General features: G+C 32.6%; 2 protein-coding genes and 2 pseudogenes across 2 annotated transcripts; 3 read left to right on the top strand and 1 right to left on the bottom strand.

Annotated features, from left to right (window-relative positions):
* Positions 1-2,646: 2,646 nt before the first annotated feature.
* LOC120218598 lies at positions 2,647-4,188 on the bottom strand (annotated as a pseudogene).
* Positions 4,189-13,431: 9,243 nt separating this feature from the next.
* LOC120218414 lies at positions 13,432-15,208 on the top strand. Its single transcript, XM_039215352.1, has 4 exons — positions 13,432-13,777; positions 14,320-14,402; positions 14,484-14,683; positions 15,113-15,208. The coding sequence occupies exons 1-4, from the start codon at positions 13,506-13,508 to the stop codon at positions 15,206-15,208; spliced, it is 651 nt and encodes a 216-aa protein (XP_039071283.1). The 5' UTR covers positions 13,432-13,505.
* Positions 15,209-17,173: 1,965 nt separating this feature from the next.
* LOC120218353 lies at positions 17,174-17,719 on the top strand. Its single transcript, XM_039215314.1, has one exon. The coding sequence runs from the start codon at positions 17,240-17,242 to the stop codon at positions 17,627-17,629; it is 390 nt and encodes a 129-aa protein (XP_039071245.1). The 5' UTR covers positions 17,174-17,239; the 3' UTR covers positions 17,630-17,719.
* Positions 17,720-19,406: 1,687 nt separating this feature from the next.
* LOC120218357 lies at positions 19,407-21,384 on the top strand (annotated as a pseudogene).
* The last annotated feature ends 4,223 nt before the right edge of the window (positions 21,385-25,607 follow it).

Genomic DNA, 25,607 nt, shown 5'->3' with positions numbered 1-25,607 from the left:
TTGAGTTGCCATCCCTAAGTGCACCTATACTATAATTAAATTCGTTGACAAAGTTAAAAGAAAAAGCTATACGAAATGCAGCAACCGACGTGAAGTGACGCTCGTATATAAAAAATAAGGGTAAATTATCCTACTATAATATGTTGTTTTGTTGAGTATTTTGATTATTAAAAGTTATAAAATAGTTGTTCGATTATAAAACGCTATTTTGTCGAGTCTTTAAAAAATTATAAAGTGATCGTCCGACTATTTATATGTTACAACCACGTTCTTTTTCGTAAAAAAATAATGACTGTTTGAGATGAATATTAATATATTTACTGAGATATGATAAAATCTGGTCCTTAATCATTTTAGATGTATTTTGTGAATCGAATCTTCGTTTTCATTATGTCGTCGTGTCAATGCTTGAAACATCATGCTAGCGAGTTGGTGCTTGAAAGCAACGATGATGTCAGTAAACATCAATAAAATATAATTTTATCATATCTCAATCAGCAGATTAACGTCCAACTCAGACTGACGTCAATTTTTTAACGGAAAATGATGATTTTGGAACATATGGATAGATGGGTGATAATTTTTAACTTTTAATAGTTTGGGTACTCAATAAAACAATGTCTTATAGTTGAGACTAGTTGTGTAACTTGTAATAGTTAGGGACTCAACAAAGCAATGTCTTATAATCATAGGACCATTTATGTATTTTACCCAAAAAAATAATTAGGTCTAATTTTCCAAAAGTCCCATGCTAATTCAATTTTTAGAATTTAGATGTTTAATAAATTGAAAAATTAATTTTTAATACTTAAATGTAACAAAATAATTATTAAAAAGTTATAAGATACTTATAAAATATTTTTATTTAATTTAATTATAAATATATTTTAAAATAAAAACAATTATTAAGTACCAAGAAATCCCTTTACTACCTATTTTTAAGATTGTCCCGGTAATAAATAATATAGTTTGAAAGTATTTAAAATTGAATATAATCTATTGTATTAATACTTTCAAATAATGAATACTCTTATTCTAAACAAATAATGATAACAAATACCAACATGGGTTGGTTCAAGTAGTAAGCAATTTGATGTCGCTTAAGTAAGGTATCGAGTTTAAGTTCTTGAGTATGTAGAAAATCTCTGTTGGGAGACTCACCACCAAAAACAGGTGTGCGACGTGAATCAGTCCGAATTAGTTCAGACAAATTCTTGAAATCGGGAGGTCAACCAAAAAAATAATGAGAACAAATAACAATATTTAATATCTAAATATCATTACCAATGGCACGAAACCAAAGGATCAAGGTGATTGAAAAAAATATTGTTATTTATTGAAGTATCGGTTTAATCTTAATGATTGTCAGGTCTATGAACGTTTAATAACGATTGGTTGAGAGTTATTTTTGAACATATATTATCTTATACTTACCTTAGATTAATAAAAAAAATATCATTATTAATGTTTCATATGTAGAAGTTTAATATTAATTAAAATGTTACAGTTCAAATATTTATAAGCAACACCCTATAATTAAGATATCATTTGTATATTTTACCTTATTTATAATATAAGTATAGTAATTAAGTACTATAATTTTATTTTAAACTAATCGATATAAATATAATATTACATCCATTAACAAAAATAAAATGCCATGTTTATATGAAATATTGTAATGATTATTATTTTTCTTCCTTTTTATGAGTAATTAATGTAAAGGAATAAGACATAATTAAACTAATAAATTGAATGAGGTTTAAATTAAAAATATTACTAAATTTATTACTTCAAATTGAAAATTTTACTAAAAATTTTAAGGTAACCAAAACATAATTTAGCAAAAAGATTAAATGTTTAGGAGGGTCAAAGCATAATTTTATAAAAATTTTAAGTAATAATTATTAATTATTTTTTAAAATTGAAAAAAAAAAAGTTTAGTGTCCCCCGTCCCTATTAAGATCTTAAATTTATATTTATAATTTAGAAGGGGCAAAGCCTAGTTTCACTTAATGCAATAATTAATGCCTATAAAAAAGATTAATGGTCTAATAATATGCAGTATTTGTTCGACCCATACCAAATGTAGTTTAGATCCGAAATAATTCGACTTATAATAACTTGATTTAAATTTAATCCGAACAATTCATTTGTCACCTTTAAGATTTAAGAGTGTATAAATTCATCAAATGTATTTTTTCCTCTTTTTTCTTTTTTATTGTCATTAAATTTGATTTGAACAATTCATTTGTCACCTTTAATATTCAAGAGTGTATAAATTCATAAAATATTTTTTTTCTTTTTTTTCCTTTTCCTGGTCGATGAGGCCAGAGGGAGTGTAAAAAATGAATTAAAAAGGGTAAACTACATATTTAGTCACCCGACTATTACTTTGATTCCGTTTTGGTATTATTTTTTAAAAATCATACCTAACGTTATGTTTTGTTTCTGTTTTAGTCATTCGATATTAAAAAATAAACAAAAATTTCATTTTTTTTTTCAATGACGAACAACTAAAACATAACTTTAATTTTGAAGAAAAATCATAGTAGTTAAGTGACCAGAAAGAGCCAAAGTGATAATTGAGTGACTAAATATTCAGTTTACCCAAATAAAAGTAAAAAAAAAACAATGTACACATAACTTCAATTGGTCAAACCTCAAATCCAAAAGAACAAAAAACCGGTGAACCACCAAAGTCTAAACCTGACTTTCAGACCGTAGTCGGTCCGACGAATGTTCACCCACGTTCTCCCCTGACCCTCTAATGAACAAACGATCAAGTGACGATTTAACTGATTTTGTTAAACTCCTGGACGGAGTAGCCAACCCCTCATCGCCGCCATCAAAAACCGGTTTCGGTGACCGGCTCGATCCGGTCCTTGAAAAAAACGGAGGAGTCGTAGTGAACCCCCACCGATCCCACTGATCGAACCTCTCGTAATTATAATAATTCCTCCCTAAACTCCTAATCCGATAACCTCGCTTCGAACTCCTTGCTCGGGGGAGCGCCTCACAACTTTTAGTACGGCTCAAACTCGAGTTCATCAGCTGGCTCCGTACATCCTCCGGCAACCGTAGGGTAAACCTCTCGCGGTTCTCGCCCGGTTGAACGAACGAGTGACCCGTCGAGTGAGACCGTGGAAACAACTGGCTTAGCCTCCACTCCGTCGACCGTGACCTTTGCTGCCTGTTCGGATTATTTGCAACCAGATTCACATCCGGCGTTTCTGTGCCTGTTGTCTGATTAATAACGTCGATGTGAATGGGTTGAACGACCGGGTTAGTGTTTTCGGGTTGGTTTTCTTGTTCGGAGTCAGAGTCGTTTACTTGGACCATGGCGGCGCCGATGATCGTCGTCTCGTCTGGGTTTGGAATCAAATTTGCGCGGCAAACGGGGCACGTGGAATGAGAAAAGAGCCAACCATCGATGCAACCAGGATGGAACACATGGTTGCACGTAGGAATCATACGCAGCGTTTCGTCGTCCTCGAACTCGTTTAAGCAAACGGCGCACTCAAGCGTATCTTTCCCCATTTTGAATCCTTTGACCGTTGAGTAAAGAAACGTCGGGAAAGACTCGATCACCGAGCGGTCGAGTCCACGCATAGATCTCCTTGACCGCCGCCCGAAATTCACGGCGCCGTCCCAGTTCCCGCCATGACTTCTCCTCTCGGCGCACTGCCTGATGTAAACGGAAAAGAATCCCATGAAGAAAAACGCCGTCACCAAAAGCACCATGACGATCGCCATCGACGGGTTGAACCTGTGTCCAACCGGCCCAGAGGGATTCATCGGTGGAGGCGGCGGAGCTGACGTAGCTTGGCTTTGCGCCGTTGCCATCGAGACGACGAAACAGAGAAAGAAAAGAAGTGAATTTGCCTTCCCCCATTGATTTGCAGTTCCTATTGCCATGGTTCTCCCTGGAAAGTCGATGAAATGAACGGCTACGATCTTTTGGATTCATCTGGTATGGAGTTGAAGACGACAGCAGCAGGTGGAGCGTTGATTTTGCTTGCTCATGAGTTTTATGAAACAGTATTTTAGCTGTAATTCTAATGATTTTCTTGTTGCCCAAAAGCAAAGCAAAGTCTAAAGCCACAAATTAAAAAGAAGGTTTGCGCTAATACTTGAAAGCGAAGAGAAAAAATGGAAATCAAATAAAAAGTACGGTGTCTTAGTATGTAGCAGGTGGTTTAGGATATATAAGGGAGACGACAGTTGTTTTCCACGCGCCATCGACTGCGCATCTGATTCAAACTAAAGGGTTATCTCTTCCTTAATACTCAACTCAAGAGGTAAGTACACTTTTTTATTGTTGTTGTAGTTCTGCCGTGCGCCGGAAAAAAATAAAATTAATTTGGGCTAGGTTTTAAATTAAAATGTTGTTTTATTTATTTTAAAATTTATACAATTAATAATAATTTTAGTTACATTCGAGAGAACGATATACGGTGACATGTTTTATTTTAAAATATTATATAATTAGTTATGATTTTGATTATAATTGAGAATGTTATAAGAGTTTTATATCATAAATTTTTTTTATATTACAACCATATTAGTTAGAGAAATTCGTTATAGAAAACATAATATTTTTTATTTCAAAACATGAAATATTACCTAATTTATTCGAAAAGATTATACACTTAATAAGTCTTTTATTATAATCGACTTTCCTTAACCTTGTATTAATCGATTTTATTTAAAACTTCCTTTAATTGCTGAGATGAGTTTTGATTTTAACTAAGTTCTAAAAGTTGGTCAAAATTCTCATAATAGTCCTAATATGACAATTAATTATTAATTTATTCATCTAGTTTTATTTTAATTATTTTTAGTTTAGTATTTTTTTAGATTTTAAAATTTTAATTTTAAATTATATGGTGGTCGTTAAATATGTTAATTTAAAAGTTATTATTAGTTATTATATTTTATACAAGATATAGATTTAACTTAAATTCTATAATTTTATCATTTAATCTTTATAACTTATTTATATTATTTTTATACTATTTAATTTAAAATTATAAAAAATAAAAAAAAAAATTTGAATAATTTTTTTATTAAGATAAGGTGATTACAAAGTAATATTTATTTTAAATATTTTCAACCATTTGACAATAAATGCTCAACCACCTTTACAATTATTGGTGCTCGAACCCGTGACTTTTAAGAATAAAAAAAATTACTTTAATCACTGAAATAAATTAGTTCGTGTAATTTGATCAAATTAAAATATAAAATCTAAATACCAATCCTATGTATAGTATAAAGATAAATGGTAAAATTTAATCTCACAAGTTTCTTATAAATAAAAGTTGCATATATAATAAGTTATTCAAGGTTTAAATCTTTCTCGCCTCTAATTATAAAAATAAAAAAATAAATTACATCAGACAAAAATATTAATGAATGTAATACGAATACCGTCTGATATTGTTACAAGAAAGGAATAATTTTTCTGCAGAGCTGAAGATGACCGGTGAAAATATAAGCCAATAGATAATTGACACGTAATTAGAAGGAAACTAGCTGATGCACGGTGATTGGTTGATGTGAAATTTTGTTCTAATTCTGAGATTCATGCGATTTCACCTAAAAAAAGTTTGAATATTTATATTAAATATTTTATTTCCATTTTTAATATCCACAAATTCATTTTGATATTTTTTAAAAGAATAATTTATATCCACAAATTTAAACTTAAAATATAAAAATAATTTATTAATATTAACAAAATGTGAAAGCCGTATGGTTTAGCGACCGCATCTGGATTGACTAATCCACAACAAATAATAATCAAATTTTAAATATTATTTATTTTACTAATACTGCAACTAATATTTAATATTTAAATATCATTATTCATTTTTCATTTTAAAATGTTAATATTAATTAATGTCTTTAATGTTTAAATAATCTATCTAAAATAAAAGTACTATAAAAATATTTCTTATTATAAAAGAATACCCAATATTACTTACATTAGCGTAAATTAAATACAAAGTTTGTATTAAAAATCTTGTAATGAAATACTTTTTATTTTTGTTTTACCATTTATTTAAGTAATAATCAATAAAACAAAAAAGTTTACCAAAGTTAAAAAGTTACCCATAATTGTGATATTAGGATCCATAAATTGTAATATTGTCTACGCAAGTGATATGATCAGAATGTAAGATTTCATATGCCATAATTGAAAATGTTATACTATTTGATTTAGTTCATACAAACGAAATGTGAGATCACTATGTTTGGTTGATAGAATGTAAGATTATTGAAAAGTGATTTTAATAGATTATTTAAAAGTATTTGTTTAAAATAAAATTAACTTTTAATATTAAATTAAAAATAAGGAAATTGTCAATTTATAAAGATTTACTCATTAAATTCTACATAATTTTTATAATTAAAAACAATTTACAAATTATTTAATATAATGTTACACAAACATAATATTTTGAGTTAACACTTTTTTTTAAATTATTATTTTTTAACAAATAAAGAATTTTTTTTTGAAATTTTAAAAACATTTACAATAAGAAATATTCCTCAAATCTCTCATCCAATCACACTTAGTGAGTGGAATCAAATAATCTGGAATCAGAAAATTTTAAAAAAAAAATGGAGAAACAATTTAGACAAATATGACAAGTGAAGAATTATTTAGCAATTTATTGTATTTATTACAATTGATTAGAAACTCGTCATGTGGATACAAGGAGTTTTATGGATGAGTTTCATAAAATATAATTTTCTATTGGAACTTGAGTTTCAGAATAATTTCTCACAAGCTATATCCCAAAATAATTTTAACGCGAAGATTATTCTACTAAATTTGTTTTAGAATCGCTTATTTAGTCTTTTATAAATTTAGTTAATAATTATCACATTATTATTTTAAAAATAAACAAATCAATACATTTTTGGCATTTTAAAAAAAATGTTATAATTATATTTTTATATTTAATACTTTAATTAGTTACGTGTTAGTTGCTCGAGTGTTAATAGGGATTGATGATTCATCCCCAAGTTATTTTCATTGCATTACTCTAATAAAAATTCAATATATATATTATAACGTGGGTTCCAAGTTACCTCTTGAATTCCAACAAAAGTTTCATAAATTATGAACTCAGTTTTGGATAAGCTTCCATAATATGCATATGCAAAAACTAACATGTTTTCACCATTATTTTTTCCTATTTTGTATTTTTTTGAGGAAATAAATAAAAAAGTAATTTGTTAATGTAGACTTTCAAAAGTAAAATATTATTGATGAAAAATGGTAATGGATTTTATTTAAATTATCTACTCATAATTTTTTATTTATTGAGAAATATATGGTTTGGAATATTTTACTTTATATAAAAATCTAAACATATCGATAAAAATATATACTAAAATGTTTAAAATTATAATTAACATAATTAAAAATATATAAAAAAATCCATTCCTTGTGAAGAAGGAAAACATCCTTAATTTTATTTAAATTCCATCTTAAATTTTGAAATAATATTAATAAATTTTATAACTAAAATGTTTAAGGGTAAAGTACATAAATGGTCCCCGACTATAGGACATTGCTTTGTTAAGTCCCCTAACTATTAAAGGTTACAAAATGGTCCCTCAACTATATACTTTTTTTGTTGAGTCATTCGACTATTAAAAATTACAAAATAGTCACATGACTATTCATATGTTATAAACTCATCATTTTCTGTTAAAAAGATTAACGATCGTTTGAGCAAAACATTAACATACTGATTGAGATATGGTAAAATCATATTTTAATGATGTCTATTGGCAACATCGTTGCTTTCAAGCATTGACTTGATGACATAATGTTTAAAGCATTGGCTCAACGACATAATATAAATAGAGACCCGAATCATAAAATACAACTCAAATGGTTCTAATATCATATTGTATTATATCCTCGTGAGCAAGTTAATGTCCAACTCATATGGTTTCTAGTTTTTTAACTATTAAAAAACGAGCTTGGAACATATGTATATTGAGGTGATTATTTTGTAACTTTTAATAGTCGGAGACTCAACAAATCAACACCTTATAGTTGATGACTATTTTGTAACTTTCAATAGTCGAAAGACTCAACAAAATAATGTTTTATAGTCAAAAGACTCAACAAAGTAATGTTCTATAGTCAAGGGACCATTTATATATTTACCTAATGTTTAAATAAAAATTTATAATTCTTTATCTTAAACCCTATCGAACCTTAAAAGGATATCCTAACCCTTCGATAAGGACATATCTTAGCTGAAAGAGTAATGGCATATGAAATAGTTTAAAAAAAAGGTAGTGAGGAAATTGTAATAATAATAATAATAATAATAATAATAATAATAATAATAATAATAATATGATGATGATGATGCTTTAAATATTGAATAATATATTTATCTTGAGATTTTTTTATTAGTTTGGGATTATTATATTTTTTTAATTTTTTTAATAAATTGACAATAAATACATATATAATTTGTAGACGTAATTATTTGAATTCAGAAACTCAAAAGAAAACTATAGTTTCTTTTATCACTCATGTCGTTTAATAAATTCTTATCTTAGACTTGATATACTCTTTTGGGTGTTTACTTCCTGTTAAAAGTCAGCACCGAAAACGGTGCATTAATGCACAATTCGGTGCAATGGTCAAAAGGAGCACACAATTGTTGAAATTGCTAAATGGTATAAGCATAATTTAGTCATTGTAATTTAGGGTATTTACAAATTAGTCCTTAAAGCTTCAACTATAAATACCCTAGCTCATTTAGCTTCAAAACCATCCCAAAGCATTCTAGCTTTCTTCCAATACTAGAGAGATTTTAGAGAGTTTCTTGAGAGTTGTTTTCTCCTTTTTATCTAGAGAGAATTATCATTGTTTTCTCCTTGGTAGATCGAGAGAGGTTGTAATTCCTATTTTCTCATAGTGAAATTCTTCTACCGTTGCCCGTGGTTTTTACCCTAAATTTTTAGGGGTTTTCCACGTAAATTTTATGTCTCTTTTATATTCATTTTTATTTTCTCAAATTATCAGTTGCGATTTTGCTCTATCCGATAGTCGTCTTCCGCAACAATTGGAATCCGAGCTAGATTAGAGTGTGTAATATCTGCTTATTGTCTTTGTGGTTACCACCAAAAGGTGAATCCTCCAACATAAGAAAGTAAGAAGTTATTACCCATTCTTTGAAGGTTCCAGAGAACTATTCACTATAGTGAAATAGTGGGAGATATCCGTAAAAGAAGCTATGTCAACGAAATTTGATATTGAAAAATTCAATGGGAGAAATTTCTCATTGTGGAAATTAAAGATGAAGGCCATCATGAGGAAAGACGGATGTCTAGCAGCTATCAGTGAAAGGTCGGTAGATTTTACAGATGACAACAAATGGATCGAAATGGACGGGAATGCTATGGCAAACTTTCATCTAGCATTAGCAGATGAAGTATTGTCAAGCATCGAGGAAAAGAATACATCTAAGGAGATATGAGATCATCTCACCAAATTGTACGAGGCCACATCGTTGCACAATAAAATTTTCCTTAAGAGAAAATTATACACTCTCCGTATGCCAGAATCTACTTCAGTGACGGAGCACTTAAACACACTGAACACGTTATTTTCTCAGCTTACATCCTTAAGATGTACAATAGGAGAACAAGAACGTGTTGAACTTCTACTTCAAAGTCTACCTGATTCGTATGATCAACTCATCATCAACTTGACAAACAGTAATGTCACCAGTCTAGTCTTCGATGACGTTGCAACTGCTGTTCTCCAAGAAGAAAATCGGCGCAAGAACAAGGAAGACAGACAAGTAAATCTGCAACAAGTAGAGGCATTGATAACGATGAGAGGGAGATCAACAGAACGTGGCCAAAGCAGCAGTCACAAACATGGTAGATCGAAGTCGAGGAGCAAGAAGAATTTAAAGTGCTACAATTGTGGAAAGAAGGGTCACTTGAAGAAGGATTGTTGGAGTCTAAATAAAAACTCCAATCCACAAGGTAATACCGCAAACACTTCAGATGATGGAGATGCACTATGCTGTGAAGCGTCAACCACCGTGGAAGGAAGAAAAAGATTTGCAGATATATGGCTCATTGATTCAGGAGCAACATATCCCATGACCTCAAGAAGAGAATGGTTTCATCAATATGAACCTGTCTCAGGAGGATCTGTGTATAGTTGTAATGATCATGCCTTAGAGATCATTGGCGTGGGAACCATCAAATTGAAGATGTATGATGGAATAATTAAAGTTGTTCGAGATGTGCGGCACGTGAAAGGCCTAAAGAAAAATTTATTATTCTATGAATTGTTGGATAATAATGCAAGCAAGATTGAAACACGGAAGGAATCATGAAGGTGTTCCGTGGAGCGCTTGTGGTGCTGAAAGGTGAAAAGATAGCTGCAAACTTGTACATACTGAAGGGAGAGACATTGCTAGAAGCAGAAGCCTCTGTTTCCTCATGTAGTTCAGATTCTACAATGCTATGACATCAGAAACTTGGACACATGTCAGAACAAGGAATGAAAGTCCTTGTGGAGCAAAAACTACTTCCAGGCTTAACAAAGGTAATACTTCTTTTGTGTGAGCATTGCATAACAAGTAAGCAGCACCGGTTGAAATTCAACAAATCAAATTCTAGAGGCAAAAATGTTCTAGAATTGGTTCACTCTGACGTATGGCAGGGATGTTATCTTTGTAGAAGATAAACTACAAAGAAAAGAAGACGATGATAGCGCTGAAAAGTCAGAGACTACTCAGATACATGTGGAAAAAGAGTTTGAACAAGGAGATTCTTCTGAAGCAGAACCAGCACATGATGAACAAGAACCAGAGAGTTCTGAAGCTCCAACAACTCGTCAATCAGATCGTGTGAGAAGACGTCCAAATTGGCACTCAGATTATGTTATAGAAGGTAATATTGCATACTGCCTTTTAACAGAGGATGGTGAGCCATCAACATTTCAGGAGGCAATAAATAGCTCAGATGCTTCACTGTAGATGATGGCGATGCAAGAAGAAATCGAAGCCCTTCATAAAAATAATACATGGGACCTTGTGCCACTACCACAAGGAAGGAAGCCAATTGGTAACAAATGGGTCTTCAAAATAAAGCGAAATGGTGACGATCAAGTTGAGAGGTATCGTACAAGACTGGTGGTCAAAGGATATGCTCAAAAAGAAGGTATTGATTTTAATGAAATATTTTCTCCTGTGGTTCGACTAACAACAGTTCGAGTAGTTTTGGCAATGTGTGCTACATTGGACTTACATCTAGAGCAGCTAGATGTTAAAACAACTTTTCTTCATGGAAATCTTGAAGAAGAAATTTATATGCTCCAGCCTGAAGGTTTTGAAGAAGAAGAAAAGAAGAACTTGGTTTGCAGGTTGAACAAATCTCTGTACGGTCTAAAGCAGGCGTCGAGGTGTTGGTATAAGAGATTTGATTCCTTTATTATGTGCCTTGGATAGAACAGACTTAATGCAGACCCTTGTGTTTATTTCAAGAGGTCTGGTGATAACGATTTTGTTATATTGTTGTTGTATGTGGATGACGTGTTGGTTGCAGGACCCAACAAAGATCATATTGAAGAATTGAAGGCACAACTGGCTAGGGAATTTGAAATGAAGGACTTGGGATCAGCAAACAAGATTCTAGGGATGCAAATTCACCGAGACAGAAGTAATAGGAAGATTTGGCTTTCACAAAAGAATTACTTGAAGAAAATCTTGTCACGATTTAGCATACAAGATTGTAAGCCAATTTCTACCCCTCTTCCTATTAACTTCAAATTATCCTCCAGTATGAGTCCTAGCAGTGAAGAAGAGAGGATGGAGATGTCTCGAGTACCGTATGCATCAGCAGTGGGAAGTTTAATGTTCGCTATGATATGTACAAGACCAGACATTGCACAAGCAGTGGGAGTGGTTAGTCGGTACATGGCTAATCCAGGCAAAGAGCATCGGAATATTGTAAAGAGGATCCTAAGATACATCAAAGGGACCTCAAATGTTGCATTATGTTACGGAGGATCAAACTTACTAATCAATGGGTATGTAGATTCTGACCATGCAGGGGATTTGGATAAAAGCAAATCTACTACATGATATGTGTTCAAAGTTGCTGGTGGAGCTGTAAGCTGGGTTTCAAAATTGCAGTCAGTTGTGGCTACGTCCACAACAGAGGCAGAATATGTAGCAGCTACACAAGCCAGTAAAGAAGCAATTTGGTTGAAGATGCTATTGGAGGAGCTTGGGCACAATCAAGAGTAAGTCTCTCTGTTTTGTGACAGTCAAAGCGCCTTGCATCTAGCAAGGAATCCAGTATTTCATTCAAGGACAAAACACATACGAGTTCAATACCATTTCATTCGTGAAAAGGTGGAAGAAGGGACGGTAGATATGCAGAAGATCCATACCAAAGACAACATAGCAGATTTCATGACAAAGGCAGTCAATACCGATAAATATACTTGGTGTCGATCCTCATGTGGCCTGTCAGAAACGTAAGCAACATGATGGAACAAGGTAGAAAGAATTGTGTAAAGATATGATTGTTTCAATCAAATCTTCAAGTGGGAGATTGTTAAAAGTCAGCACCGAAAACGATGCATTAATGCACAATTCGGTGCAATTGTCAAAAGGAGCACACAATTGTTAAAATTGCTAAATGGTATAAGCATAGTTTAGTCATTATAATTTAGGGTATTTACAAATTAGTCCTTAAAGCTTCAACTATAAATACCCTAGCTCATTTAGCTTCAAAACCATCCCAAAGCATTCTAGCTTTCTTCCAATACTAGAGAGATTTTAGAGAGTTTCTTGAGAGTTGTTTTCTCTTTTTTATCTAGAGAGAATTATCATTGTTTTCTCCTTGGTAGATCGAGAGAGGTTGTAATTCCTATTTTCTTATAGTGAAATTCTTCTACCGTTGCCCGTGGTTTTTACCCTAAATTTTTAGGGGTTTTCCACGTAAATTTTGTGTCTCTTTTATCTTCATTTTTATTTTCTCAAATTATCAGTTGCGATTTTGCTCTATCCGATAGCCGTCTTCCGCAACACTTCCAATTGTATGTATTTATGTATATATTGTATATGGTTATAAAAATTCATTTAAATTAAAATCAAATAATATTATTCCATTGGAAAATCAAAGAAACGATCGAGCTACAACACGTGGACAGCTCAATTCAATAAGGAAGAAGCTTCTAAGAAATCTGGAAATATATAATAAAAAAATCCAACATGCAAACAAGGATTAGGGTTCATTGACTTTCCAAGAAAAAATACAATATTTGTCTTCCTTCCTATTCCATCTAAAACACCTGTCTATAAAACACGCTATAACTTGTTCAAGAAAAGCCTGTATTTTCCATCAACTGTGATTCTCCTCTCATTTTTTTTCCTGTTCTTACATAAGCGTTAAGTTCATTTCACATATATTAAGGAAAAGCTGTAATAATGCGAGCTATGTCGAGTATTTCAGCATCGATCTGTCTGTGCAAAGTTGGAATGGATTCGTCCGGCAAATTGCAGACTGCCATTATAGGTTTTGGTCATTCCTTGGTGATAGCAAAACACAAGGCAAAATACCATATTCCAAGGAATCCGAATCTGCAATCGCTGGGCACTGCTCTTAGGTTGCAACATGCTGACAGAGACAACAACATGGTCGTTTGTTGCAGTGTTGGATCCGGACCTTCATTTCCTTCTAATCCTGGTCCTAGTTCCTGGTTAGTCTCATTTAACATTTTTTATTTTTCAATTATAAAAATGATTACCATTTTTTTCATAATGACAAAAAAGTCTTTCTAACATTTGATTGAATAGTCAATTTTTCTCTTATCATTTTTTTATCACTTTAGCTTTCAATGTTTTGTTTTGGGGTAAAAGAGCCTATAGTTGGATGTAAACCGTTAGCTTACCAATAGTCAACACTTATTGTTGATGTGATAAGTCATATATATGTATTTAAATTGATGAAATGACACATGTTGCATGTATATAAATGATAACGTTGCGCATGAAACATGTGAGTAAGTGATGATGTGGCATGTTTAGACACACAAAACTTCCCGGGTTAGCGACAAACTTTAATTGTTAGTTAATTAACGATTTCTACTTAATTAGAGGATATTTTGTTCTAAAATATTTTAAAAGGAAAAGGGTTAAAGGGACTATTTTGTGAAAACATGTTTTAAAATAAAAGAAATAGGAACTAAAGTGACTGTTTTATGAAAGGTTAGGAGTGAATTTTGGAATTTTTTTTCAACAGGAAACTCTGGGTTATGGGAATTCTGATGAGTATGGTTCTACCCTTTTGGAGGAGCAAATGGGGGCCATTGTTAAAACTGAAAGGTTTGGATATATAATTAAGTTATTCAAATTGCATTCTCCTCAATATATATTAATGCTTTATTATTTTATATATGTGTACAGATGAAGTTGAAACTGTGATAGACAAAGTAGAAGCGGCGACGGACATTGTTGAAAAGGTGGCTGAGCAAGTGGAGGGGGTGGCGGATGATATTGGAAACCATCTGCCGGAAGGCAGACTTAAAGATGCCCTTGAAATAGTTGAAGATATAGCTAAAAATACAGCTGATGGTGCACGCTTAGCTGGAGAATTCATTGACAAGGTTTCTTTCCTTTTTCCTTGCCATTTTCTAATTTTGACAATTGTAAGATACTGAAAAAGCAACCATATGATATATAACATATTCCTAAAAACGGACTTGTCTTCGTTTAATAGTTTAAAATAATATTTTTCTATAAATTTGTTTGAAAATAACATGTGTAAATGTCATGATTCGAACCCACATAAAATGAAATAATATAAATATTTTTAATCCCTCGATCAATTAATGAGACAACACGGGCAATTGACCATTCTTAACAACTCACTCAACCCTTGTTTGTTCTCATTTTGCATTCATGCATCTAAAGGATTTGAAGAAAAAATATTTGATTTTTATTAAAATATAATTAAATTTATACGATACATAATTAATTATTATAATTTGTGAGTAAATGTGTAATATATTGTTTTAAAACAAAAAAAAATGCAGGTAGAGGAAGTGGAAGAAAAGGTGGAATCTTGGATGGAACAAAACAACACTGTGAAAGAAGCAAAGAAGACGAAGGGGAAAGAAGCCGGCACCTAGGGTCAGGCTTAGGCTAAAACGTATATATCATTTAATATATTAATTTTTATGATTTAAAAATTCATTTTTTATTATATTATTTTTTTGAAAAACAATCCCTATTGCATTTTTTTCTTCAAATTAGTGTGATTGTTATAACTTTTTTTCATATTTTTTGGATTAAAATAAAAAAATAACATTGATCAACAAATTAAAAAGTTCCTTATTCTTCTTCTTTTTTTAAAAGATATTTAAATATATTTAATATAATTTTTAAAGATATTTACTTAAGTTACAACAAATTAAAAAGTTATTTAAATTATGGATATTATTTACGGGAAGATATTATAAAAATAAAAAGTTCAATAATTATTCATGTATTGAACACAATAACAACGTTGAATTTACTAAATTGTAGCAGCAGAATTATGAATACAATAAGTTAAACAAATAATCGATGTTATTTATAATAGATTTAATTATGAGAGAAAATTAAATCATAGAATTTTCAATTAAAAGTTTTATACTTTTATGGGATTTAAACTTTAAAATTTTAGTCCATGTACGAAATAAGTAATTTTAGTTAAGTGATTTATCGTTATTTTTCAAGATATTAAATTCAAACATTATATATATATATATAAATTAATGATGATTTAAATAATTTATTTTAAAAAATATTTTTGTGATAATTATATTAAATAAAATAATAATTAAAATCAAGTCCAGCTGAGAAGCGCAATTTGGACTAACCCAACTTTTGATCGTGTGTCGGTGCAATTGTGAAATGTAAATAAAAAAGGTCCGCCAACTAATAAATTTTGCTGACACAACACACAAATGACTGTCCAATAATTTTATTGCAACTCATTAAAAATATTATCTTGGAATACCACGTGGCCTAACTCTATTGGAGTGTACTTTAAGTTTGCCTTTTAACACATTTCTCCACCTAAATACGGCGCAAATTTTCCACCGTTTTCATCACGTCCACCTCCTTTCCTCCCATGACTACGCACGCCATCACATAAAGATCTAATTTTATCCGCAGTCCCTGTAGTGATCACACAGTTGAAATTTAGTCCTTCTTTTTGTAATTCCAAGAATTTAATCTATAATAATACCATAAAAAATCTCCATTAAACAGAATTATGAAATATTTAAAAATTGCTCAAATGTTCAACTTTAATTCATGTGCAAACTATGTAAGCAAAAAATTGAAAAAACAAACAAATTTTTATTATGCTTCTTTATAGGAGTGTTGAATAACTTTACCAAACTTAATTTAGAATAAAAATTTATTCAATTCTAAATTTAATATTAGAATAAAAATTTATTCAATTCTGAATTTAATATTATATATATATATATAAATTAATAAGCTAGATGAATATAAATAGACAATTGAGATTAAAATTTTATACCTTAATTTTAACTTTTTTCAGTTTTTTTGGAAAAAATAGAATAATTTTTTATTTCATTTATCTCATGATTATATTTTTTTTATAAAATTAATGAGTTTTAAACGATACAAACAAATCTTATCTCTATTTCTATCAACTTATTTAGCCTTATATCACATAATCCAATTTAATAAAATTCATTTTAAAATAATAATGGAAGTATTTTGATGGTAATACCAATTATACTTTCAATGTTAAATTAAAAGATAATAAAGACAAATCTTCAAATGTACAGAAAATACAGGGACTATGATCACAATTATACCTCACCGAAAGCATATGGTTGGTTAAAAGGTTTTAAAGCATCCATCCTACAATCAGGTGGACCACTCAATCAGAGCCGTTCATTTTTTCCTTTTCCAACACCTTTAAAACACACAGACGAAATTGAATTTAAACAGTCCAAAAGCTCCTCCCATGAAGTCTCTTGGAAACGCACCCACACAAAAGCTTTTATATAGAGCTTGTAGATCCCTCCAATGGCGATAGCAATCAAATATGATACGAAGCAAAACCCTAATGGAGAACCTTATATCAAAAAAAAGATTTTGCAGCAGTTGCAGGTGGTGGTGGAAGAAGACGATCCGTGATGCCTAATGATCAAGCGGCCTGTTGCAGGAAACACCCGAAGCACAGGCAATCCCCAGGCGTTTGTTCTCTTTGTTTGAAAGAGAAGCTTTCACGTTTATCGACTAGTTCAAGCTCACGTTGTACTACGATTGCCTCATCTTCTTCTTCTTCTCTTTCATCGTATTGTTCTTCGTGTTCAGCTTCTTCTTCTTACGCATCTTCTCCCATGCATCATCGTCACCGTTTTCCTAAAGAAGGAAAAGATGGGTTTTTTTTGTTAATGATTAATGGGAAAGATGTGTTAAGTAAGAGCAGATCGGTGGTGTTTGGTTCGAGATTGACAAGGGAAGAAGGGAAGAACAAAACTGGGTTCTTGTCTAAGTTGCTGCATCCAAGAAGGGTTCATTAATGGCGGGCATTTTGTTCCATTTACTAATGTTTTATATTTCTTTTGCATTCATCAGATTGTAAAATTTGTACAACTTTAGAGAAGAAGCGGATCAGTTCTACGTTTATGTATGTAAGTTGCAGATAAAATAACAATACATTTATTTGTACATGCAGAAGCTTTGATTTTAAACACTTATGTAATAGTTTATACAGCAAAAACATTCTGCCAAAGGAATACCCTTAATCTGATGAATCAGTGTGGTGGAAAAATTCAAAGATTCAAGCTGATTCATTGTATATATATATATATATATTTGTACTTCGATTTACTTTTCAGAATCGAAAAAGAGAGAGGAAAAAGCCTAATTTGACGGCTAGTAAAAGACATGTTGAACTCTCAAGTCTCAAGTTCTTAGCAACTTCCTATGGTTCAACCTTTTTAAGCTGCCATAACTTATACTTTATGGATTGATATTTAACAGGTGGCAAGAAAAACCCAGATCAAATTCTGGGCAATTTCCATAACTTGAAAGTTGGAACTCGTTGATGATGAGATTTAAGTTGACAATTTTGATTAGAGGACCGCTTAAGCTTAAAACGTGTTTGACTTTGACTTGGGGGATATATGCTTTACACCAAAAATCTAAGTCTATATACCACATAATTTTTATTTAATCAAATTGTTTGTTAATTTTTTAAGCATAAACAAAATAATATATATATATATATATATATATAATTTTCATTAAAAATAATTGAAATAAAAAATTTAAAATTTGATTTAAAATCTTACACCCATTGATATTGGTTTATGTACATATGTACCATTTGGTATCAACCGAAATATAAGGAAACCTTCACAAGACATGAAAAAATTCCTTAAAATAAAATTTAAATTTATTAATATCTGCATGAACCAAATGATCTCGGTGGTAAAAAATTATTCTTATTCCTTGATATCTTAGATTCGAGCATCATGAACGTGAGAAGTATGAGCGTTCAATATCAAATAGTTGAGAGTTACTTTGAACATATACAATTTTATACTTACTTCAGATTAATAAAAAAATACAAGTATATATTAACTTTTTTTATTTTCATTAGGTTAAATAAGAAACTAATTGTAAAAAATTACATAGAGAGGAACATAATTATAATTATTCTTAAATATATAAAAAATAACTATATTATTTTCTTAGATCGAGTCCATTCAAATATATTTACCCTAACCTTGATTCTAACTCAAACTTTTCAAAACCTCTAACCGACTTGATCTTAGTGGGCAGCTAACCTTGGTTGTCCACTTCCGCTAGATGGTTGCAAGAACTTGGCCGGCGATTATTTAATTTAGTGCTGTGAAGAAGGTGATAATCAATAAGATCTTGGTCACCATCCATGGTTTTCCATCTTTATTGTCCTCATCTGATCAGAAATGTAAAACCCATAACTAATTTTAGTATCAAACCTATATTCTTCAGGTTTGAATTTGAGTTTTAGAGAAGAATCTAATGAAAATATACATTGGCCGGCGATTTCTCTTCATTATTCTTTCATCTCCCAATGATAAAAGAGAATCTCCGTCATTTCATACACGTGTTGCCTCTGCAGTAAAAAGATAGGAGGGTTCCAGGCTTTTCACCTTCTAGCGCTAGCCACGACTTTGTTTTTGTCTGGTAATGGTGACGTTTTGATGGGGGCCGGGTTGTCACTTGTCAGCCGCAACTAACTTTGAAATAAAACCACCCCAATGAGCTCTCTTCTTACGTTATTTACACTGTTTGTTTCCCCAGAAAGATCAAAGATTTGCAGTGCAAAGAAAAACCATGGATGGTTATGAGATTATGAAGGATATTGGGTCTGGGAATTTCGATGTGGCCAAGCTTGTTAGGGATAAATGGACAAAAGAACTCTTTGCTGTTAAGTTCAATGAAAGAGGCCACAAGGTCTCGTCTTCATAACCTCTTTCCTTTTTCTTGTTTCTAATTGGATTCTCTGTTCGAGATTTGGGTTTGTTGAATGAATTTTATGTTACTTTTTTTGTTGCAGATTGATGAACATGTGCAGAGGGAAATCATGAATCATAGATCGTTGAAACATCCCAATATAGTTAGATTCAAAGAGGTATAACCCTTCTGATCAGGGATTTACATTTCAGTTGTGGTCTGTTTATCGCGATTGCGGTCTACTGGTGCTGCTTAGATTTGATCAATGCTTTTTGCAGGTTCTTCTTACGCCTACACATCTAGCCATAGTCATGGAGTATGCTGCAGGTGGAGAGCTCTTTGAACGCATTTGCAGTGCTGGTAGATTTAGTGAGGATGAGGTAAAAACATAAATTGAAAATACAGAACAAATCCGTAATTGGACACTCGCACAAGAATCTGTAAAACGAGGTGGAAGAGAGTGTTTTTAGTCTATTATGTTGCATAATACAGTTTCTCATTTATAAATCTTCCATTGGAGATGTTAACAGGCTAGGTTTTTCTTTCAGCAATTGATATCTGGGGTCAGTTATTGTCATTCCATGGTATGCAACTTTGGCTTCTACATTTATATTTCTTCAAATATTGTAGTTCTACTGTTTTTTGTTTATGGAAATTTCTGTTTTGCAGCAAATATGTCACAGGGATCTTAAGCTCGAAAACACTCTCCTTGACGGTAGCACTGCACCCCGTGTCAAAATATGAGATTTCGGGTACTCGAAGGTGACACCATCAAACTGATCTAATCCACATTTTTGTAGACTGCATTGAGTTTTTTGTTCTGATTGCAGTCCCCTGATTTTGTAGTAATCTGTGTTGCATTCTCAACCGAAATCTACCGTAGGAACACCGGCTTACATTGCCCCTGAGGTTCTATCGAAGAAAGAATACGACGGCAAGGTGATATATACTTGTACATATAGTTCACTTTTCTTGTTCTGCAAGTAACATCCCAGAGTTACCTACAGATTGCAGATGTTTGGTCATGTGGAGTCACCTTGTATGTTATGTTGGTTGGGGCATATCCCTTTGAAGATCCTAATGATCCGAAGAAATTCGGAAAAACAATTGGGGTCAGTGTTTTATCATGATTTGATAATCAATGCAATTAGTTGAGGCTTTTCCCTAACTCACTTGGGAGGTTCTTCATGACAGCGGATACTCAGTGTTCACTACTCGTTCCCGGACGACGTCTGAGTTTCCGTGGAGTACAAACACCTTTTATCTCGGATATTCGTGGCAAATCCTGAAAAAGTAATGCATTTGAAAGCTAGTTGCCGGTTACTCCGGCCGATCATTTGAATTGTTTATATCTGGTTTATGTTCATGTTGTTGGTGCAGAGAATAACTATACCGGAAATTCGAAGCCACCCTTGGTTCTTGAAGAACTTGCCGATGGAACTAATGGAAGGTGGAAGCTGGCAAAGACACGATGTAAATAACCCTTCACAAACCATGGAAGAAGTGCAGAGCATCATACAGGAAGCCAAGAAAACTACCGAGGTTCCGAAAATCGGGGAACTTTCCATTGGAGGAAACATGGATTTTGATGATTTCGATGTTGATCTTGATGATGTAGAGACAAGTGATGATTTTGTATGCCTACCGTGAATAAAAAATCTGAAACAAATTCAATCTCAATGTCATCAACAACAGAGTTTTACTAATGAATGATGCAATAAAACAATCTCTTAAAGAATTTACCTGCCTAACATATATACCCATGTATATTATGAACTGAAATGTTTATTTTAAGCCAGAGTCGAACAAGTCCAATAAAACTGGAAGAAGGTACTTTCTTCAATTGACACCATCCACCGGAAGGTGGCCGGCATAGCCTGCATAAGCTCCTTTACCATAAATCCCAAGACAAGCCGGTGCAGCCTCCGATGGTGCCTCTTTTGGACCCTGATAGTAGCTGTTTCCTAAAGGGTTCGTGACAGTCCCTGCCAAGAGGCTAGCTAGGGTGCAACCAATGGTGGGTTCTGTGTAGGGATGGGCATGGGTTGGGTTTCCGGCTAACTCTACCCGAAAATATACACTATTTATATGAAATTTGACTTGACTCGGATTTGAGATGACTTCACTCAACTCGAAGCTCGACCCTGATACAAAGTCCAAACCCGACCCTATCAACACATATTTTCGTCCTACTAGGATTCAAACTCCTAAAAATAGGATAAAATTTTGCTAGGATTCAAACTCCTAAAAATATGATAGAGTTCTACTAAGATTTAAATTCCTAAAGATATGATCCACAAACACTATAAATAGCCATTGTAACTCACCATTGTAACACAGGATTTACACACAAAACATAGAGGAAAGCACGGGAAGATACAAAGGCAAAACTATTGTAAAGGATTCGAAAAGGAAATAAAAGGTAGTATTTTCTTTTTTCTTTCTTTTGCATGTGCACGTTATTTTTCTTGAGATTTGGTTCGAATAACCCAAAACGTGGGTTGCGCCGATGACCAAAATGGTTCGAAGTTTCGAACCTAGATCTACCCCGAGGCTTATTTTTAAAAACCGGTTTGATTTTCGGTTAAAGGAGGGAAGAGCTTTTTAAAAATCTATATTAGTCCCTTTATTTATTATATGAATATTTTATTCATTTATTTTTATTATTCATGTTATTATTATTATATGTATATATATATATATATTAAATTATTTTCATTTATTTTTTTACTATATTTTATTATTATTATATATATATATATTTCTTTAATATTTTACTTATAAATCTAATATTACTACATATAATTATTACTTTACTATTTTTTTTTTCTTATCTTACTTATTTATTTTATTTTTCCCTTGTATCTTATTTGTTTTATTTACCTTGTTTATCTAACACATTTCTCGATTTTTTAAAAGATATTTTCAAATCAATCAAGGGTAAGTAATTAGGATCGAAACTTTACCTTTTAATTTAACTTGTTATTTTTCTTAATTAAGACAACTGGAAATTACGTAGTACCGAAAGGGCGGTTCAAGGGTGCTAATCCTTCCTTGACCATAACCGACTCCCGAGCCCGACATATTTCTGGTAAGACGCAGATCAGGTAAGAAATAGGGTATCCGATCAACCCATTTATTTTTAAATAAATGATCGGTGGCGACTCCAATCCACATTTTTCTAAGTCGAAGCCCAATTCCGGGGCCCAACTGAAATACGGTTGCGACAGCTTGGCGACTCCGCTGGGGACGGTAAGTGAGTCAGGCTAAGGTAATTTCCAATTGTCTTTTTAACGAAAAGGGTAAGTTTAAATTTTAAGGTAATATTTCGATCCTTTTTACTTACTTTTGATTATTTTCGAGTAAATAGTTGGACTAATCGTTTTTTCATGATTTCAGCCTTCAAAGTTTTCTTTTTTTTCATCTAAAGGCTCTATACCCGAGCTCCGAACCCGTTTTAAGTGGGGGTGAAAGCGACGCCTTCGTGTGAATTTATTCATCGTATGGGCCTAGCAAGTAACCTTCGGGATTCATATACATTATGCCTTCGTGTGAATTTATTCTCCGTATGGGCATAAGGGAATGTGTCCTCTCGAGTTTAACTTAGTCCACACAAGCCTATGATGAGTTTAGGACTAAAGGTCTGGTAGGCCCAAGGGGGCACCAGCTAGGAGAACTCGGGTACCGTTTTTTAGAACCTAACCCAGGAGACTATGGAGAAATTAAGCCTACCCCAAAACCACATTCCGAAACCTATGACGTTTTTTAACCTTGTTGTTTTTGTGTATTTTACTTATTTATTTTTATATTATTATTTTACTAACCTTTTTGCCTTTGTGTTTGTTTTATAGCAGTTTGCATCATAACAAGAGGTTACTGATCCCTGAAAAGATGTTTATTACACAAAATAATCTGAATTAATGGACAAATGTGTTGTAATACAAGAGACTAAGAACCCCGAGGTACGACTATGGTCCGAGAAGACTCAGAAAGAAAAGGGAGACAACCTTCAAGAAAGCTATGTGTCAGAGATGGTTAGCTACGCATCTATCAGCATAAAACAGAACAATGTGCAGGAGCTTTGAGATATCTGGGACAGTTGGAAGAATGATCAGAAACAGAAGTTCAGGCAACGGTACGGTGACATTGCACTTTTACTTCACGTTATACCCCTAAATACCCAACCCTACACGTCCCCATCCTCCCTATAAATACTCTCATCCTCAATCACTTTTATCACACCAAATTCTCTCAAATTCTCTAAATTTCTCTCAAATACTCTATCTTTTTAAGGTATATTTTATAATATTTTTACTATTATGTATTTACTTTATTTAATATTTTACTAATATAATTATTTTGCAGATATATAATGGAAGGCAGTCTACTTCGCTCGGATGGAAATCATATATCTCTACACTTTGCTGATACGGTAACATTTTAACGTTTTAATTTAATTTAAATTATTAGTAATATTTTGTAAAATTTAATTTAATTTTTTACATGAGAGCATGAATAATTCAGAGCTTGAAAAAACCCGCAGTCGCACGTTCTATCCCTTAGATTTACTCTTAACGACACAACTTCAATCCCTTGAAGAGGTCGCGGCAACTCTGTGACATGAAACATTTCATACCTTCTAGAGATGCTTGTTACAGACATTCCATTTGATGCAACAATTTTTTTTCTGTAGATCTGCAACTAATCTAGGGTGATAAACATGACCGCCTTGCATCCAGGTTTGAGCTTGTCCCCCGAGCTTCGCAAAAAGCGCCCTCAAACGAAAATATGTAGTTTTTACCAAAGCCGCTACAGGTAAATGACGTGCACCATTTAAGGTTGAATTGATTGCCTCAGCCAAGTTGGTCGTCATGTGTCCATATCGATATCCACTATCATATGCGTTCGTCCACATTTCTTTATCGATGAGGCTGATGTAATCGTATCCTTCCTCGTTCTTCGCCCGCAAATCTTGAAGCATTGATTTAAACGTCGAGGAAGTAGTTCGTAACATGATCAAAAAATGTATAACTTACTAACTTGCTTTCTTTGCAAAATTAAAATGATCAAAAAATATATAACTTACTAACTTGCTTTCACTTACCCATGCGCACAATTAATTGACGCTCATCATTCTTCTTGTACCTTCCATGATAGTTCGCAACAATGTGTCAGAGACAATACCTATGTTGAACAAAGGGTGGTTGCCACATTGGACCCAAAGTCTCCATTGCTGCTTTGATCCCAGCTCCGCGATCTGAAATGACACAGATTTTTCCCTCGTGATAACATGTGCACGTAAATTTCGGAGGAAAAAAGCCCAAGAATTTGTGTCTTCTCCTTCGACAAGAGCAAAAGCAACTGGAAGAATGTTGCAATTGTCATCTTGGACAACTGTCAATAATAAACCTTGCTTGTATTTTCCATACAAGAAAGTCCCGTCGATCTGGACCACATGCTTGCAGTATTTGGCAGCATTAACGCACTGTGGGTAATTCCAAAAAACTCGGTAGAATTGGCATCGATCACGAAGAACTCGATCATTATGGTATGCATAGGTGGTTTTGAAGTCCACAATTATCCCAGGATTCAACGTCCGTACCAGCCTAAACCAACCTGAAAATTCGTTGTAAGATGCATCTCATTCGCCATGAAGTTTGACAATGGCATTTTGTTTTGCCAACCAAGTTTTTTTATAGGAGACGATGTACCCATAATGCGATTGTATAGCTAAAATCAACACTGCAACAGTTATATGAGAGCTTGCTTTTACCATGGGCATGATGGCTTGTCATATCACTTCAGAGTCTAAGTTTGGATGATCTTGGTTGACACCTCCAACATAACATGTGTGAGGACCGTTGTATACTGTTAGTTCTCATATGATATTTTTCCTCTTCATTTTCGATACGTGAACCATCCAATTGCATCCGTTTTCGCTTCGGGCACAGTAGCATACATATTTTTCGGTCGTTGATCGGTTGACTCTGGACTGAACAGAATTACAGATATTGTAATTTTTTATAGCCATCATCGCTTCTTCTTTGCTTGAAA

Source organism: Hibiscus syriacus, unplaced genomic scaffold, assembly GCF_006381635.1.
Source record: "Hibiscus syriacus cultivar Baekdansim isolate YM2019G1 unplaced genomic scaffold, ASM638163v2 tig00110198_pilon, whole genome shotgun sequence".
Classification (NCBI taxonomy): Eukaryota; Viridiplantae; Streptophyta; class Magnoliopsida; order Malvales; family Malvaceae; genus Hibiscus; species Hibiscus syriacus.
Note: the sequence above shows the minus strand (reverse complement) of the source record. Positions and strands in the feature narration are given on the sequence as shown.